The sequence below is a fragment of the Lottia gigantea genome, assembly GCF_000327385.1.
Source record: "Lottia gigantea unplaced genomic scaffold LOTGIsca_12, whole genome shotgun sequence".
In the NCBI taxonomy this organism is placed as follows: Eukaryota; Metazoa; Mollusca; class Gastropoda; family Lottiidae; genus Lottia; species Lottia gigantea.
In genome coordinates, this window is record NW_008707225.1 from 1,303,729 (window position 1) to 1,323,487 (window position 19,759).

Sequence of the window (19,759 nt, forward strand, 5' to 3'; positions counted from 1 at the left end):
TTTGGTGCAATTTGTGACGATTCTTGTTTGACATGTCGTATTCTCCAACCTGTTGACCAATTGAGAGTTCACACTGACGAGATTGTATGGCATGCTAACATGGAGTCACTTGTTCCTGAAATAATTAAAATGTCATTAATACGATAATAATCTGTCGACCGCTCAATATACAATCATATAACAGTGCCATCCATCAGCTACGAAAGGATCTCACGATCAAAATAATGAATGTAAAATGTATCAAAATATCCCGTTTAAATCTTAAAACGTTGTTTTGTTGACATGACTCCATTTACTCAAATTATCATTTTCATACAGGGCTGGTTTCAGTCAAAAACATTTTGGTGTAAAATTTATATAAGAGAAGTGAATATTTATTGGTTTTTTTTTATATCTATATCACTTAAATGCAAATAAAATTAGAATAAAATATATACTAAACTTTTTGGTCATTATTAACTATCTTCGTCTACTGTATATGTATATGTAGACTGAGATCAAGTATTCCCGTAACACCGGAAAGTCGTCCTCACTACGCTGCTAAAATATGAATCTTCATAAGCGTAGTATGAGCGTGTTCGAAACGCAAGATGTCACATTCAAATTGCTTTCATACCACGCTTCTGGTTACACTATTTTTCGTCGCCTTTTTGCTGTATGGGCTATAACGGGATCTCGAATTTGAATCATTCCTTTTGATGAATTCAAAACTTTCCCTCCATGGTTTGTGAAGCCGAGTATGTAAGTCAATGAGATCAGTACGGCAATGAGTTTCGTGAAATCTCAAAATTGGATTGTAGGCATCTTAATTCAATGAAACCGTTTTAAGATTTCAGATAATATTGATTAGAAGAAAAGAAAGAAAGCTATATACAGAGGAAGTGTGGCCTCGCTAAGAATATTTAATTACAATAGTTATAGTCAACTAAGTTCCTGCCTTCCGCTTAGTCTGTTGTTATTTTAACTTTATCAAGGCAGGGAATGACTCGGGGTTCATGCGCAACTTTACTGCCTCATACTTTTTTTTCTTTTTTCTCATATATTTTTATCAGAACGAAATATTTTTGAGCGGCTGGAAAATATACTCGGTCACCGAAAAACGTGAAGAAATGTAGCCTTTTTTGCAGCGTCTTTGCCACCGTGTAGAATGGTATTCACGAACAGATTGCCAAACACAGGATCTGGGGTGTATCGAGAAAATGCCCTAACTAGGGGGGCAAAAATGAGAGGTGCATTTCAGATGGCCTGATATGGATTTTGAGCATTAAAAGCGGTTAGTTTTCACTTGCCCTCAGTCTGAGGAGAGGAACATGGCCCCTAAATACGACGCTGGCCGTGTAAATGTGACTCGGCGATCATTAACGGATGTTTGGCATTTCTTACACACTTATATAACACACTCTGTCTTATGTATAGCAGCATAGTAAGGGTGCCCTTCTGTGGCTTATACCAATATGATCAGAAGGTCAATAGGTCATAATGGAAGGAATTAATATTTTCAAATGTTGAGTCAGACTATTCCTTTAAACTATAAAATCTTTTACTGGAATTAAGGAAATCGGCTCCAACCGGACTTTCTTTCTAAAGTTTTGAAATTTCCACTAACTAACTTTCAGAAATACTGCTGTCTGAAACATACTATTAAATTACTATCATTACGTTAAACAGGATATTAGATTATATTCACCAATCAAAGTTTAAGAACAGTTCAATCCGGACAGAAGGCAGGATAGTCTAATTGCATTCTATTTAAAGTGTAGTTTACAGCTGATTAAATGTATATCATTCTACAGATGATAATACTTTATTTTAATAGTGAGACTTGATTTGAATGTTCCCGGTCTGGATATAGGTTCGTATTTATACAAATTATATAGTATGATTACGAATATCGGCTGCTATTTAACCCAATAGCTATATACTTGTCTATTGACATCTGAAAAATTTGCTTTGCTGATGATCCCCTTATGCCCCTAGCCGAGTTAAAATCTGACTTTCCTTTTCCTTGAAGGTTGGGAGGGGGTAGGGGGGGGGGGGGGGTGAGCTCATAAAAACAGGCATTGTGACGGAACGCGTCAAATGGCATAGTATGACTTCATGTTGATACAATATCCGAGCGGATTACGCAATATGCACAATTTCATGTAATGAAGTAGACTTGTAATAGCACTGTAAGGGTTATGTTTGTAATATTCAGAATAATAAGAAAAGGTAATATTGATATTCATGAGAAGATATATGACGTCTTAGTTTATACAGTCCTTCTTATTTAAGAGTATTCATAATGTAATTCTTTTGTTGTCCAAGTCACTGATAAAAAATCAAATAGTTCTATATATTAAATAAAACGTTGATTCCATCTATATCGAAATACCGATATCGGGTTGAACTGATTTACAGATATCATATAAAGAGATGGTAAAGAGGTTTTGATTTGATGTTCACTCAAATTCCCATATTTGACGCTTATGGTACCAATGGAAATAGAACATCATGTATTTTTTGTAACACTGAATTTACCAAAAAGTTCTAGAGCCAATTAGGACCAACAAAATTGGTATCTCGGACTTGGTTAACGTAGGAAGATACTTGAAAGATTATATGAAAGACTAGACATGTATAAAACTTCGAGAAGTACAAAGATTGTGTGTTTTATAACATGTTATTAACTATACCGTGTGGACGTGTGGATATCATCACACATTACATGTTAAATTGTATTCAGTCTGATAGCAGAATGGAATAAATGTGTTAAGAATATTGGTATTTATAACTTGATGGAATAATGTGTCTTAAGGATGTAGACAATATGGACGCCTAGATAAAATGAACTAGATATCTAGATCTATAAGTAAGAGCTTTATAATCAAACAGTTGATTAACTTGAAAAAGGATTTCTATTATTTTGGAAATTCTTTTTTTGGCGATAATTTATTGTTTTTGATCGTGCATTCGAAAGGCTTCAAGTTGTATTTATGAGTTCACTTACGACAATTAAGACACAAATCTCACGAATTCAAGTAATTTTCTAATACTTATAAGTCATAGAGTTAATTAAATTTGTGTTGGAAACTATATATATTTTCAAGTCAAATCGAAAAAGGTAGCTTTCCAGACAAGGTAACGTACATACGTGACATCGATCAGAAATTATAATATTTTCTTGTCAATAACAACCCAGTTTTTTTGCCATATCGATAGGCTTTATGATTATGTTAGTAATTTTGTCTGCTTCAGTGCTAAAAGCTCGAAACTACTAATTGAAATTATTTAATTCAAATCTTCATCGATGTATACTCAATTTTAATAAAATAATACAAACCAATTTTGTCAATAGTTTTTTAAGTCAATGTCAATGACATAAAACGGTCAATCGTAATACAAAATTCGAAAATTTGGAAAATTATGATATATATTAAGTGACTGTGATTACTACGTTTCATCCAAGTCTAAAATTATGTGAACCGGCAGACGAACGACCACATGTTTATGTGTATGTATGCAATTATAAGATTTTTGAACCTTCATGATATGTTTTCATCTAATCTGTAATTCCTCTTATAGATGTTGGGAATGACGACGCTCTATCGGTAAAGTTGTGCTTTTTAAGAATAGTTATATAATAAAAAAAATTATAGCGTGGGTGTATGTTTTGTACCTAAGTATATATTTGGCATAGATAATCTTACACAATCTAATATACGATTGAACATAAATATCTTCACGTGACTGTCGTATCAAAAGCATTTCATAAACTCGTAACATTGGCATATTAAGATATGATACATTTTATTTATTTCAGATGTAACTATGAATGTGACGGAGGTAAATAATTTGACAGTATTGTTTGATGATATTAATCAAGAGTTTAGATTACAACAATTACCAGTAGTCATATATTTAATATTAATATTATTAGTAGGTATACCTGGTAATAGTGCTGTTTGTTATATATTCAAATCTCAATTAACTGAGCGAAATACCAAATTTTTCCTCGTATATCTGGCTTGTTTGGATTTGATATCGTGTTGTGTGTGCGTTCCATTCGAATTGACGGACGTGTTACTGGCTTATACGTTTGATTCCGTCGCAGCCTGTAAATTCTTCAGATTCTTGACGACATGGTTGCAGGGACTATCTGGTTTGACGTTAATATGTGTAGCGTATGTCAGATATCGGAAAATATTCAAACCATTTAAAGATCTTGAGAGGCGTATCAGGCCTCTGTGTATTGCAAGTGCTATTGCAGCGTTGGTAATGGCAGCACCAGCGTTAGTGATATTTGGCAGTAGAACAGTAAAAACACATATTCCAGATGTAACAGGTAAAGAATGTTCTACCAATGATAATCTGTTACACAGTCCCGTTAGGATTGTTTATTACACCTTCTTATTATTTACCTTTCTATTCAGTTTGATTTGTTTTCTAGTATTCTATATTTTAATTGGAGTTTATCTTAACAGAAGGAGTAAAGTCCCACTCGGCGATGGAATGCGTAAATACTGTGGAAATTTACGATTAATCACATCAAGTCAAGACAGGAAAGGAAATGGAATTGGAAATCAGCCAATATCTCCTATTGCTAGTAATTGTATGTGTATGTCAATGCGATCTCGGACATCTCAGAACAAGGAGACCCAACACTTGGGTCAACTAAAAGTAAAAACTGGACGAATGACTGTGATATTTTTGGCTGTGACTGTATCATTTGTTCTTTCATTTCTACCTTTTCTCATCGTCAATATATTAAGAGCGTCCGAAATATATTTCGTATCAAGCGAAAACGTGCATGAAACACTGATCTATAATTTATGTGTGAGATCATCGTATGTGAACAGCGCCATCAACCCAGTCATATATAGTCTATTGAACAGGGGATTCAGGAAGGACTTGGCTGTTAAAATATTCCGTATGAATTTAAAGTAATTTTGTACACTTAAACCATGATGGCAACGTTTTACATTACTCTTACGTCTGGTCGGATGTGCCAGTCGTTACTCTCAGCCATCATGTAGGCTTCTAGTAACTTTGTGCTCAGTCCAACCAACTTAGACAGAAAACCATGAGGAACTTTCTAAGTTATTGTTATCTGATGATTATAAATTGGCGCTTGCCAAACGAACTGTTCTGCTATCGTGACGACTTACATTGTAGTCATTCATGAGCATTATTTTATGTCAAACGTTTCAGGACATTGTTGTTACCCGATTGTACTAGTATTAGTAAATTTATTCTTATTTTATACAATTGTGGGTTGATTTCAGCTTTTAATAGTAATCAATGTTCAATTTTGTAATTATACATGTAACAAGTAATCGTGGTTTTGGCGATGTCACATATCTTGAATTAAAAGTTATATTTAAACGGTTTATAAGCTTGATGTTTCTACAAGTATCGTAATAGGATTCCAAGAATCATCCTATTTTTATTTCACTGTGAATGAATCATTGATTGAGGATGAACCGGAATAGACCGAACCAGGGTCTTTAATGTGGTGTAGTGGTTTCTTCCCGTCCTAAAATAAAGTATATTATGAAATATTCTAATTCAATTTATAAACTTACTTTTGGGAATGGTCAATAAATCCGTTTTAGTAATATTTTATGCTATGAGTATTAACCCATTGATCTTTTGAAACGTTGTAAGTCTATTTTGTATGTCGATGTTAAGGAAAAAGTAGAATCCTGAGAAAACTGATAACGAAAGACCCATCTAATTGGCATCTGCTAGAAAACTTAGCAACCAACACTCTGATTGGCTAATGTAAATAGTTCGCAATTTACTTTTGCATCCACCGAACTAGCTGTTTGTGACCTGGTATGACTCTCAGTTGTGTAATTATAGACTTTGTGAGCAACAGCAAATGGAATGGGGTTGTATTTAGACTTATTCTGTCTCCCTTTACGTCGATCTGAAATTAATCAGTTCATTTCAAAACATTACCTCTCGAACTTATTCTTTCACTTTGTTACAGAATCTTATTGAAACTTTTCTGTGGGTCTGTTTGTTTTTTTATCTATGAACTTTATAGGCGGAGAACAGTAGTTTTTTCTTGTGATTTTGGTGAAACTTTCGTAAGCATATTTATATGATCTTTGTCAGTTTATTTCTTTCAGAATTATGTAAAACCGATACCACAGATCATCCCATTCAAGATGTTTTCGAGAAGCTGTCGGAAGATTTCAGGCGAAACTGTTTCATTTTTTAATAACCATTCAACAAGATCATGGTTTCTTACACTCTCTATACATCTCATAAAAACGCTGGGTTCTTACGACTGATGTCTGGGACTAATATTGGTCTGTTAAGATTCTTGACTTATAAATTTCTAGGAAATACTCAAGTTGGACTAATTGATTGAGTTCTAAACATTACCTCCGGTATCTCTACATCCCAACTGTTAATTGCTAACAGGATGTGCCGATTTATTTCTGAATAAAGAAAGGAAGGCTACTGGGGGTGAAATAGACAATTACACCAATATGCCAGTCCAATATCCGTTAATGAAATAAAAACCGGATGTAACTTGGCGAATTCTGTTTAAATAGACGAACAACCGTGTCAGCTTCCCCGAGACATCATATCTCGGCCCATTGGAGAAGAACTATTCAGAATCTGAAATATTTTTCTGATTCTATATTGATATTATCTGAAGGTTCTTATTGGTGATTGCAGTTCGCTGTACAGAGTACACTTACTCCTTTTATAGATCCTAGCTTATCCATTCTTTTCCATCTTGAATGATAGAGCTATTCATGCCATTTTTCAAAACGAAAATCCGTCGCCGGTACATCTGTAATTAAAGGAATGGTACGCCTTAGTTTTGTGAATTTGAGATCACTGATGAAGCATATTAAAGGTTTTTGTTCTTGTTATAAAAACAAAACTAATTTATCCAATTGAAGTCGCCATTTTCCAGTGGCCCAATTCAGTTTTGCAACATAATATCTACCATTTTGTTTGATTCTGTGCCAGTCTGTGGAAACCTTGAATTTATCATAATGTTTACTATGATGCTTTCAGTGCCGCACAGACATCGCACAGAATCTCTTATGGTACCGTTCTAGTACGAATGAAACCTATTTACATATACATGCAATTAAGACCCAGAATAACCCCTAAAAATGGCCAACCTGACCCTTTAATAAGATTGAAGCAGATACTACCTTCTAGAAGTCATAGAACTAAATAGTAGCAAAAAGAGAGAAAAAGAGGCTAATTGGTTCGTCATTAAAAAATTAGGAATATGTAAATTTTGACAAGCACAGTGAAATAACAGAAGAAAATAAAAAAGAAATATGGATACAGAAAAATGAGGAAACCAAACTAAGGATCAACAAATTATATACACAGCAAACATCGCACACAATGGGTTCAGCAAACACATACAACTGAAAATCACAACATATGCACAGCAAACACACATGGCTGAAGAAACCTACAACTTCAACTAATATTAAAAGATACCGCTTTGTTGCTAATGAACGGTTTGGTCTGGCGGGGCAAATCAACTTTTCTGACAGAAATAGTTTTTTTCGCCGCAATAACACAATCAAGACGCAGACAACATTTAAAGCTTTTATTTATAGATTTCTTTCCCACATCACAGAAGTCTGCAACTTTCATGGCAATTTTATTAAATTGTTCTTTTTCTCTCTGTTTGCGTTGCTGTAATATTTGTCTATAGATTAGATTACGTTCATGTAACTCCTCGTCGTCATAGTACCGTATTTGCGATGCCGGAGTTCCCAGATTCTGAGTTCTTAAAGATATTCCAAGACGCCGATACTCTAAATTTTGAGTGTCAGGTCGTGGTTGGTTTCGAAATGTCCAAGCCGAACTTGGTCGCAAATCAATTTTAGATTTTGTTCGATCTGTTAAAAATGTCGGATCTAACTGTCGATCACAATCGTCTGCGTCTAAGAATTCCCCCATACGTTTGATGTATGATGAGGATGTAGTTGGTCGTGACGTCATTCTACTAGATGCAGTTTTGGGTCTGGTAATAAATTGCCCATATATTTCTGGTTCACCACGCGTTACGGATATCTCTTTCTGTCTTTCTTTATAACGTTTTAGTCTCCGTTTCATTTCTGTTTGTGCTTTTCTCATATCTACTGAAATACATCGTTTAGCTTTATCAAAATTGCCCATTTCTAACTCAAATCTGCGTCTTTCTACCTGTAGTGCACGTAGCTGTATTTTCTTTTGACTGTTTTCAAGCAGTTCCATTTTGAAGATTCAAATTCTGAAATGAAGTATCGAAAATTTAAAGAAGTGTGTTAAACGTTTTAGATCATCAAAGGATGTATCTTTATTCTCTATGCCCCATCCCTCGGGCCTGTGAAAGGTCTTATATTGAAGTTAAATCAAGCAATCTACTAAAAGATTTCCTAATATAAATGTATCATGTTCTATCAATAAATTAATCGATTTCTAAGTTAGATTTCAGGGAATACTTATTTCAGGACTGGTGCCATGGCTATATACAGTATATTATATAACATGCAGTGTATGTTTGTGTGTGTGTCTTTTCAACTAAAATCATACTAATGACTAACTAATTTTCACATAATTAATAGACTCATCTATTGCTCTGTGACCTAGGCCAGTGCTTTCATTGAGACTCGTCTCAATACACCCTAAGACTAAATGCTCAAACTTCATCTCAAGCCACCTGAAATCCGTGGGTATCTGGCAGACCCTAGACCTCCGAGGGGCTTCGGTATTTATGGTAAGCCCCTCAAATATGTTCCGAAATTAAATTCCTTCGTGTTTTTTCCCCAGAGTTGAAAATAGAAAACCGAAATACCTAGTTTTTAGACTGCTAAATCCAGAACATAAAGCACACGATATATAGAGTGTCTTATTTCATAAAATATCCAAAAAGCACATACTGTGTAACAAAAAAAATCAACTATAATTAATTATCAATACCAAACCACCTCATCAAGAACTTTTGTACAGATTGGTCCGTCAAACAGGTTCTAGTTTTCCAAATACCTGGAATATAACATTTAAAAAATAAATATATAAAAAGAATAGAGACATTTTTGTGCACAGATATCGACAATTGGAATAAGAAAAGTATAGTGAAGAGATCATAGGACCCGATTAAAGAATTAGTTAATCCTTTAATCTAATCCAACCTAGTAACATTAGTCCCGTCAAGTACGATTTATCCATCTCTTATCAGATTATTAGATTATTTCTGGCTAATTGTTACCAATATTAGGATTAATTTTTGTTATATCCCATTAGAAGCAGATTTAGATAAAAACTTAGTCTTCCCTTCAACCACGAAACTCTCTGCTTCTGTTCTGACCCCTCCTTCCAGATTTAATTTCTTATAGGCTTCACAAACAAATTCAATCGTGGCACATTTCAGTAAAATCAAGAACATTAACTAAAGATGGCTTGCCAGGCAAGGTAAAATACGCCCACTGCCAGCTGTAAGAAATGTTAACAAAATATTTATTTTCTGATTATCTTAAAAACATTTATAAGTCAAGGCAAAACCTAAAAAACAGTTCATCAAATTATCGTCCAATTCAAAATGAACAAAGTCTCATCGACGTTACACACAAGGTCAATAATTATAAGCAAAATTTGACATGTTTTAGTTAGTCAAGGGCAATAACTCTGAAATCGTTTATCCGATTGTTACCAATTTCAAACTTGACTGAGATCTCATCAATATATACATGCATACCAAGTATAATCAAGATCAGATAAAGACAAGCCAATTTTGACGCATTCTTACTAAGTCCAGGCTAATAACTCTGAAACCGTTTATGATTATTACCAAATTCGAGCTTGACTGAGATCTCATCAATATATACATACATACCATGTTATATCAAGATCGGATAAAAACTGTAGTCTATATCGTGCCTACAAGCCAAATTTGACGTGTTTTTTACTAAGTCAAGGGCAATAACTCTGAAAATTCATCAGATCATTACCAATTTTGAACTTGACTGAGATGTCAACAATACATACATGGAAATCAAGTTTCATCAAGATCAGATAAAAATTGTAGCCTCTATCCTGCATACAAGCCAAATTTAACGCGTTTTGACTATGTCAAGGACAATAACTCTGAAACTGTTCATCCAATTATTACTAATTCGAACTTGACTGAGATCTCATCAATATATACACGAATACCAAGTTTCATTAAGATCAGATAAAAACTATAGCCTCTATCGTGCATTCAAGAAATGTGAACGGACGGACCGGATGGACGGACAGGGGCGACGTCCACATTTCCATGTGGGCGTATAAAACAACTATTGATAGACAATGCCTACTAATCCACTAGAAATCTTACAGAAAGGCACTAATTCTCCGCAAGGACCCTTAATTGGATATTGGTAAATGGAATAACGTCCATACTATTTGTTAGTGAGCGTATAAATACAGACTCCAGTTTCGATCAGATTAGAGTGAAACTTGGTATATTTACGTACATTAATACAAATTTCCTTACCTCTGATTCCTTTCGTTCAACAGAACTATAATAAGAAGTAAAGAAAATGCTGAAATAAAAAGTAGAATTTAGTAAGATATATCGATAATCAATAAGCTATAGTGGTGTTGATGAGAATAAATTAGAATAAAATACAACTAATGACAACTTAATCAACTTGCAGAACAATAGATGTCTTAGAATGATTAAATAGATTCTAGCTTGTCTATTATAATATCTGCCTTGTGATACCCTCAACTTTATCATCGTTCATTATCAGAAACAATAAGGTTTTATACATAGTACGGTGCGATTGTTATCATAGGTCTTTCACTTGTAGAATTTGTCGATAACTATAGGACCATATCTTTAAACGAGGTAGAACTAGTAACGAACATCGCACTTGGTCGGTCGTGATAAAAATATAAAATGAAATAATACACCGAACTTATAGGCATTCTTACCACAGAGAACGAAGAAAAAAACCAGAGAATGTGTCAAGCGAAGATATTACTCTCCGTCCCATGTGATGTTTGAATTCATTTCTTGAAAATTCAAAATTAAACTTTGGATTGTGTGTCATTGGGATAAGTATATCTTTAAAAATCTAATAATAATTTTACTTGAAATGATCAACAACTGATTATCCTACCAGAAATTTTGTTTGAAAATTAACCACGTTTCAGTTTGAAAATTCCTCTCCTGGACAATTCTTTCATCCATTGGAATTTGTTGATAATATAATAGGACACGATAAGTTTGCATGAACCTTATTTTACTAGCTTTTCCATGCTTCTATTTGCATTTTTCTTTTTATGAGTTCTGGAAAGACTCGATCAGATTATGAGGATGACATCACTAACACAAATTCCTTAAAACCCTCTTATTATGCTTTGAGTTTCTGTCATCCGTGGAGCTTCTTCTATCAAGATGTAAAATGTAAAATTCATGCTTACCGTAGAATAAGTTTAAATTTTTCTTTAACGAGGTTTTCCTTTTACGTATTTGATGTATCTCTATATATTCATATCATTGTCGCATAATACTGTGGGATATTAATAAGACATAGTGTGATTTTCTCCGTTAGAGAACTATTTTTATATTAATTCAGAGTGCTTTGAATAGAGGGTTTTTAACAATCAAATACAGCCCACTTAGCTATACAGTGTAAATACTAAATATTCTTTTTGCAATAGAATAGTTGACAAAGATCACGGTCACTTAGCAATGCCAATTTCTACATTGTCAGTTCACAATAATTATACGTTCATAAGTTCATTAAAATCAACACAAAAATCTGACCTTATTTTCTTTGAAGGGTAATGATATTAACTATAGTTTGATCATCTTCACATTTTCAAGCTATTACGAACTGCGTCTTATACCTTGACTGCAATAGCTACCTTTCTTGCATCACGAACCTTTGTAAATTGCGACTCGCTGCATTACGTGATACAAGAAAGGCGGATGCTGCAGTCAAGGTTTAATAAGATGTAGTTCGTAATGGTTTGACATTGTGAAGATGGAGTTTGTTATACAATTTCGATATTGCTCTCTGTGTCCTTAATATGGACCATCTCGCCTTTGCATAGAATATTACGGAGCCCCTAAAGCGCAATTGTAAATATATTTATTTATTATTTCGTTTAAACGAAATAATTATTTCGTTTAAACGAAATAATTAATTCGTTTAAACGAAATAACATCATTTATTTCATCATTGAATCATTTCGTTAAAACGAAATGTTATTTCGTTTAGACGAATTAAATTATTATTTCGTTTAAACGAAATAATTATTTCGTTTAAACGAAATAATTAATTCGTTTAAACGAAATAATTAATTCGTTTAAACGAAATAATAAATAAATATGTTTACAATTGCGCCTTAAAGGCTCCGTAGAATATCAACCATCTGCACACATCTTCTTGTTTTGAGGAAACCTGATGCATATTCGTCCGATCTCGGACATTGGGAAGGGGATAATAACTTGAAGAAAATGCATTTGTCAAATTGTAAAAGTTCAAATGTATAGGCCTATTTGTAATTTTGAGATTGATTTGTAAATGTTCATTACAAGTTCAATTGTCAATTTGTCAACTTTAAAAATGTAGAATTGTATAAGCTCGATGATGAAATGACAATGTGTGAAATTTTGATTGTACAATTAATGTAGATGTTACATCTATTGGATAAAAGCCATAAAGGGGAGCAACTCGTATCTCCAACCTTGGTCAATTCAGGAGGCAACCAGTTAGCTAATCTCTTTCTACTTGAATAGGCTTTCTAGAGTCATCAAATGTATTTCATACCCTGGGATATAAGTAATAACCCATGCCATACAATCACGTCTTGTAGGATATTACGAGAAAAAGGACATGGTCCACCATATAAGCCGGTCGGTCGATTGTTCTTGAGTCATGGAAACAAATAGAATTGATCAGCTAAACTAATCTGTCTGAAATGTATGCCTCTAATCCAGCCTGTGACCATTGTTAACTATTCCCCCTCCAGATCAAGGGTAAAAATTCAGGCTCAATTGCATCAAGCATTAGAGTTTGAGCTACTGTGAAATATACACATCTTCCAATTCTAATAGAAAATTCAGAATGTGTGTGTCACCTAAAAAGGTTAAAGATTTATGAATAAATTATAAAATATGTACTAATTTCTGACAAATGTATAAAATATTGGCATGGTGCATGATAAAATTTGATGATATCAAATACATTTTTTTCCAATATTCATCGCAATAATTGAAGCTGTCCATCCCATGATGATGCTATAATGACACTGGGTAAAACAGGATGATATGCTACATCTGTGTAGTCTAAGTTTGTTGATATAGTTTTAAATAGTTTTCCTGTGGTATAATTATAACAATAAAGTTTTCTGTCAAAACTACCAGATATGACTATATCTCCATCATTACTGATATCAAACCCAATACTTCTACCTTGTAACTGCAAAATAAAATTATACAAGGTTAGAGAATCAATATCTATGTAGAGATATAAACAAATTCAAAGAATAAAATTGATCTATGATAATTACATGATAATGGCTCAATTTAAATACGAGTAATATGTAGTACTGTACAACTTATATACATGACTAAAATTTAGTATGGCTGTTATTTAACATGGCTAATTTTTAACATAAATATATTAAGTATGAGTATGATAATTTAGGTAAGTTAAAGGGATACTGACAGTGACTAATAACCATTACATATCCATCATGTGATAATATTCAGAGTCATAAGGCTTAAAACATATTAATTCATAATTCACTTTACCTTGTGGCCTTCAAATCGCTTTCTTTTGTTCATTTTAAAAGGTCTAGTTGTTGAAAATATTGCTATATAACCACCTTGAGATTGGGCTAAAAACTGGGTTGTATCAGTAGAATGTAACTTTAATCTATTGCACGTATACTTCTCCTATAAGTACAAAAAAAAATTAAAATGAAACACAGTATAACACAGATCATTTTTAAGACACTTTTCTTTCTATTCTGTGCACATTCCCCTTATACAGTATCAATTGGTAATCTAATTCAAAGGACATGGACATTAGCTTACACAAAGTATCCAATATATTTGTTTAAAATCTATGCTTGAGTAATACTTTTTTTCTTGCATAAATATCAGAATTCAATGATTGTAGATTTTAACCCCTTATAAAAAGACATTCAGGTTGAAAAGCAAATGCATGTCATACTGACCTCATATATTTGATTAGAGAGAACAGCTCCTGTAGTATAATCCCAGGCCATTATATTTCTATCAGATGAATTCTGGTCTACAACATCACTACAAGTAAATATTGTTCTACCATTCTGGTCAAACATTACATCCTGAATCTATAGAAAAATCAAACTTTATACATGGTCCATGTAGACATTATAAAACAAATTACTTGTTATTCTTAAATTACTTAATACTTGAATGATTATACAACAAAAAAGGCACAAACCTGTCCAATCTTCTCCTTGTAATGAAATTTAGATGTGGATTTATTTGGTGTCCGAAGATCCCATAGTACCAATTTATTGGTTGAGCCTGTTATAATTATATTGGTATCTAATGGGTGATATTTGCAACATGATACATAACCTTCATGTACAAGTCTATTGATGATTTTACCTAAAAAGTTATTCAAACCCAAAGTTTATTAATGACGTATATATATAAACCAATAAATCAATCCTAAAAGATATTATCAATATACAGCAGATAAAATTCTAAAACACTTTGAACAAACTTGTAATTTAAGATAGCTTGCCAGGCAAAGTAATATACGCCAACTGGCAGCTTTGATTTTGAATAAAAATATTTAGCAGTACAGTAACAATCACCATTATGAAATATTCAATCTTCAGACATACACTTCTTTTGAACTTGTTAGGGCGATACTGAATAATATTGAGTTTGAGTTATTGCCCTTATTCTTGAAAACGTGTTCAATTTTTAGCTTGTGAACACTCTAGAAGGCAAATATTCAATCTTCAGTGTGGGACTGAATAAGAAAACCAAAATCAAAATCCAGCAATAATCATGCCTTTTAGTGTTTTAGAGCTAAATTTGAAAGCGTTTTCAAGAACAAGGGCAATAACTCATACTAAATATTTTTCGATTCTTTTGATTTTCAATAGGGTTCATCCTTGGGTGGTTACAAACATTCACACCAAGTTTCATCAAAATCTGTAAAGAATTGTGCTTTCTAGAGTGTTTACGAGGTAAAAATTGAACGCGTTTTCAAGAACAAGGGCAATAACTCATACTAAATATTTTTCAATTTTTCTGATTTTCAATAGGGTTTATTCTTTGGTGATAACAAACACTCATGCCAAGTTTCGTCAAAATCCGTCAAGAATTGTCCCTTCTAGAGTGTTTACAAGTTAAAAATTGAACGCGTTTTCAAGAACAAGGGCAGTAACTCCTACTAAATATTTTTCGATTCTTCTGATTTTCAATAGGGTTCATCGTTAGGTGATTACGAACACTCATTTCGTCAAAATCTGTCAAGAATTGTGCCTTCTAGAGTGTTAACGAGCTAAAACTTGAACAAGGGCAATAACTCATACTAAATATTTTTTGATTTTTCTGATTTTCAATAGGGTTTATCCTTGGTTGATAACAAACAGTCATGCCAAGTTTCGTCAAAATCCATCAAGAATTGTCCCTTCTAGAGTGTTTACGAGCAGAAAATTGAAGCGTTTTCAAAAACAAGGGCAATAACTCATACTAAATATTTTTCGATTCTGCAGATTTTCAATAGGGTTTATCCTTGGGTGATTATGAACATTCATACCAAGTTTTGTTAAAATCCATCAAGAATTGTATCTTGTAGAGTGTTTACGAGCAATTGTGGACGGACCGACGGACGGACGGACATGGGTGACGGCAAAAAAGTTATCCATTATTGATATTTAGATAGATAATATGCTACCAATGATGTAGATTACTGCTCTCAATGTTTCTTACCTGTTCTAACACAAACTAAAGCAGAAGACCTATCATAACAACAAGATAATATTTTCTCTCCAGTTGGATCCCATACACAATCTTTTACGGCTTTATCATGACAGTTTATTATTCGAACACATGATTCTAAACTAGACCATGCATTCCAGATCTTAATAGTTCTATCCATTGATACACTTAAAACAAGATGACTATAGTTTGGTTTGTTCCATTGCACTCTATTTATAACCTGATTGTGCCCCACCCATTGTCTATCTACATCTTTAGGATATCTATTATAAGCAGGACGGTTGAGAAGGGGTCCTATCTTCCCATGAATAAAGAATATATTACGCTTATCACATTCAACAATAGGTTTTAATACTTTTGATTTTTTTTGACTTACAATGAACAATCCTGAATCTGAACAAGAGTCAAATTCTGCCACTCTCTTTCGATTTTGAAAGTTGTTCCCCATTGTGGAATAAAATGGACTACTTTCATGGATAGTAGGTGGAATCGTCGATGATTCTCTAACTAATGTATCTTTGTGTTCTGTGGCTATTTCATTTTCAGTCTTTCTTTCACAATCACTTTGAACCAGTTCAGAAGAATCATGTTCTTCATTTGAGTTTTGGGTGTCTCTTTCAGACCAAAATGCTCCTTCTGGTACATCAACCTGTAATCCATTAACAACCACTTTTCTAGATTCTGGTTTTGGCACAGCACAATCAGGGCTTTCTTCATCTATCAGAGAAAAATAATCACTTCTACCACTCCCTTGTTTGTAAGATATAGTCGCATTGAAGTCCTCTTTGGTTTCATTATCTGAATCTGAATATGATTGTAGTAAATCCATCAAGAAGTTTCAAGCATACTGCTGAAAAGATATGAACAAAATTGAGCTACTGATTTCAAATAAAAATAATTTAACAGGATTTAATGTCTATCTTTATTTCATTAATAAAAGAAAAATAGGAACACATGAAAATTCACTTGAAATTTGTGTTCCAACAGAATTATATTAAAGGAAATATTCATAGACAATGAACAACCATGCTTTGATTTCAACTACTAACTAAGGTATATACCTAGACCATTCAAGACTACACAAGGTCTGTCAATGAACATTAAATAGTGATTCACGAAGTTGACATTTCAAAGACACCATGATTTTCAATGTAAAAACGCTTAAAAAAATCATGTAATTACTTTGCCAGACGGTCTTGAGTTGTCAACATTATGTATACATCGGTTTCGGTTGTATTGAGTCTGATTAATCAAGTCTATTTTCTTTTCAATTAATATTTCTAAGATTCAGCATGATGTTTTTATCAGATTATTTACAAAGTCCACCATGTTGCGAAATTACGGATGTGACGTGTGATTATTTTTAGTCCGAAACCAAATGACCGTTTAGTATGTGTAACCTATTTTCGTGGATATAAGGATTCAACACCGAATTTCGTCAAAGTTAAAAAAACGAAATTTTTTTTTTATGTCTTAGATGTTTCCTCAGAAATTCCACAAAATAATTAAAATTGGTTTGTTTCGATTTTCTTTATGAATTCTTCACTTTGACCCATATTTCATGAGCAACCAACTCGGCAACGGCGGCAGAATGCGTCACTTATTTTCGTGTACAATGTTTGAACCATAAATAAGTCTAGAAAACACGTTGTATGGATACCGGGTGGTATAATTAACTTCTCTTAGTATTTATCTTTAATATCAATTCATGATAACTAGTGACAATTCCTTCAAAGAACCACGATTTTAAAAAAAAGTGCTAAAAGTCACTGAAACTACATAAGAATATGGTCCACTTTGTGTTCCATAGGAATTTTCTGCTTACAGAATCAGTATATTAATATTCGAGGGGGTGGGGATGGGCGGTGCGAGGTTCTGCCCAGACTCGTGGCTAGTCCCTGGTCCTACGGGAGTCCAAATTTTGTCAAGGAGGGGCTCTACTATATATATTTCAAACGATCTGCAGACAAGACATTTTCTGATTGAATATCGGAGGCTAATTGCATGTAAAAATAAATATTTTCCACTTGAAACGATCTAAAATGCAAATGAAACGAATATCTGACATTTATCATTTCAATAGAATTGAATTAATTTTGTGCACGCCCGAAATTCGAAAGAAAACCTTGTTTTTTGACATTTACGTAGTGTGACGTTATCCCCTCTATAGCCGCTATTTTGTTTCTCCATGACTGGTTGATTGGTAGATGACAAGGCTTTTTCAAGATTTAGGCTTCTTACGTCAGTTTTGAGGAGTTATCGCCCTTTAACCTCTATACCGTAAGTGCTTCTATCAACATCAATTGCTCGTAAACGCTCTAAAACTAGATTTTTTGATGGAGTCAAATGAAATTGGGTATGTGTGTACATATTCATAAAACGAAGATCAAGTTCGAATTTGAGCTATTTTCGACTGTTAGAAGCAGAGTTATTGCCCTTGCCCCAAAATCTTGCATATGCTATTATTACTCTCTTAGTTTTGAAATTCAGTGTTGAATCCTTATATCCACGAAAATAGGTTACACCACTGTACATCCAGAGCCTATATAAACGAGCCTGGTCACTGGTTCATAATATATAGGCTCTGATATATCTATGCATTAGATATCTATGATGCATTAGCGATATATGGGAGGTAACTCTTAGAAATGCTACAGACCATAGTGATTGTTATGATGAAATCAAATGAACACGATGCTTACATTTGGTGCATACGGGCCAGATTTATTTTTGGACATAAAACATTTATCTCTCTATTCACAACTTTGTTACTAATACTATTCAGAGACTTGTACTAGCGTATTTTTTTCCCTTATCTATTGTTTTTTTTTATCTTTGGCGTATTTTTGAAAGGACCAGAGGTCACTCCTTTACTCAACCAGGCGTTACCATTGCTATAGTATATCATATTATAGATCAATACCTGTATATATTTCAACAAATATTATCTTAATTAGCGTTTCAACGCAATTACATGTTAACATATTTTTTTCTTCGGAAATATCTCCCGGAAACAATAACATTGTGACATCAGACTTATTCATAGTGTTAATCAATCTGCGTTATATACCTGATGGTAATTTTAATCATGCAGGTCACACATCCTGTAAAAAAAATATCGGCCGGGGAAATTCTGCAAATTTGTATATATTAGGCAAGCGTAGATTGAATTGACGTGTGTAGCCTAAGTATTGTGATTTTGTAAGCTCTGAAGTTGAATTCAGAATTATGTTTGATCAAACTGTTGTACACCTGTTTTCCTCTTTCTCTGCTTTAAACATTAGATCTCTCTTTTAATTCAGATGGGCACTTGTGAGACCGTATTGTGAGATTCATCCATAAATAGCAATTTAATTCAATGTATCTACAAAGGTGTGTTACTAGGCCTACTGTTCAAGTGTATTATACTGAATGAAATGTAAAGAAAGATAAAGATTAAAGGGAACATTTTAGAAAATGATACAATATTGTGTAGTATCTTTCGCGGTACCCCCCCACCCCCCTCCCCCCATTTAGCTACACATCTGACAACTGACACCATAAGCACACTATCGTTGTTTTTTTTTATTTATATATAGATACATGTATATATTTGTATGAAATACAAGGTTTTATAAAAGTGTGTTGAACGAATTGTGTGTTATATTCGTTGTGTCAAATATTTATAAATCTCCGAGGAACAATTTGGTTATTAAAACTGAAATGAAATGAAACAAGAATGAATCATATTACAGTCAGTCAAATATTATTATTCAACAGGTCATTATCTTTAACATTAGGTAGAATTGATGT

General features: G+C 33.3%; 3 protein-coding genes across 3 annotated transcripts; 1 reads left to right on the plus strand and 2 right to left on the minus strand.

Annotated features, from left to right (window-relative positions):
* Window positions 1-1,310: 1,310 nt before the first annotated feature.
* On the plus strand, window positions 1,311-4,926 carry LOTGIDRAFT_156802 (hypothetical protein; the record flags this gene model as incomplete). Its single annotated transcript, XM_009048074.1, has 2 exons — window positions 1,311-1,410; window positions 3,803-4,926. 2 exons carry the CDS (start codon window positions 1,311-1,313, stop codon window positions 4,924-4,926), a joined length of 1,224 nt encoding a protein of 407 aa, XP_009046322.1.
* A 2,520-nt stretch (window positions 4,927-7,446) lies between these two features.
* Window positions 7,447-8,232, minus strand: LOTGIDRAFT_156803 (hypothetical protein; the record flags this gene model as incomplete). Its single annotated transcript, XM_009048075.1, has 1 exon — window positions 7,447-8,232. The coding sequence occupies one exon, from the start codon at window positions 8,230-8,232 to the stop codon at window positions 7,447-7,449; it is 786 nt and encodes a 261-aa protein (XP_009046323.1).
* Window positions 8,233-13,220: 4,988 nt separating this feature from the next.
* LOTGIDRAFT_64760 (hypothetical protein) lies at window positions 13,221-16,199 on the minus strand (the record flags this gene model as incomplete). The annotated part of the gene is made up of 5 exons (XM_009048076.1): window positions 13,221-13,433; window positions 13,769-13,912; window positions 14,197-14,334; window positions 14,448-14,617; window positions 15,959-16,199. Coding segments are annotated over 5 exons (906 nt in total), but the record flags the coding sequence as incomplete, so codon positions are not given.
* Window positions 16,200-19,759: the final 3,560 nt, after the last annotated feature.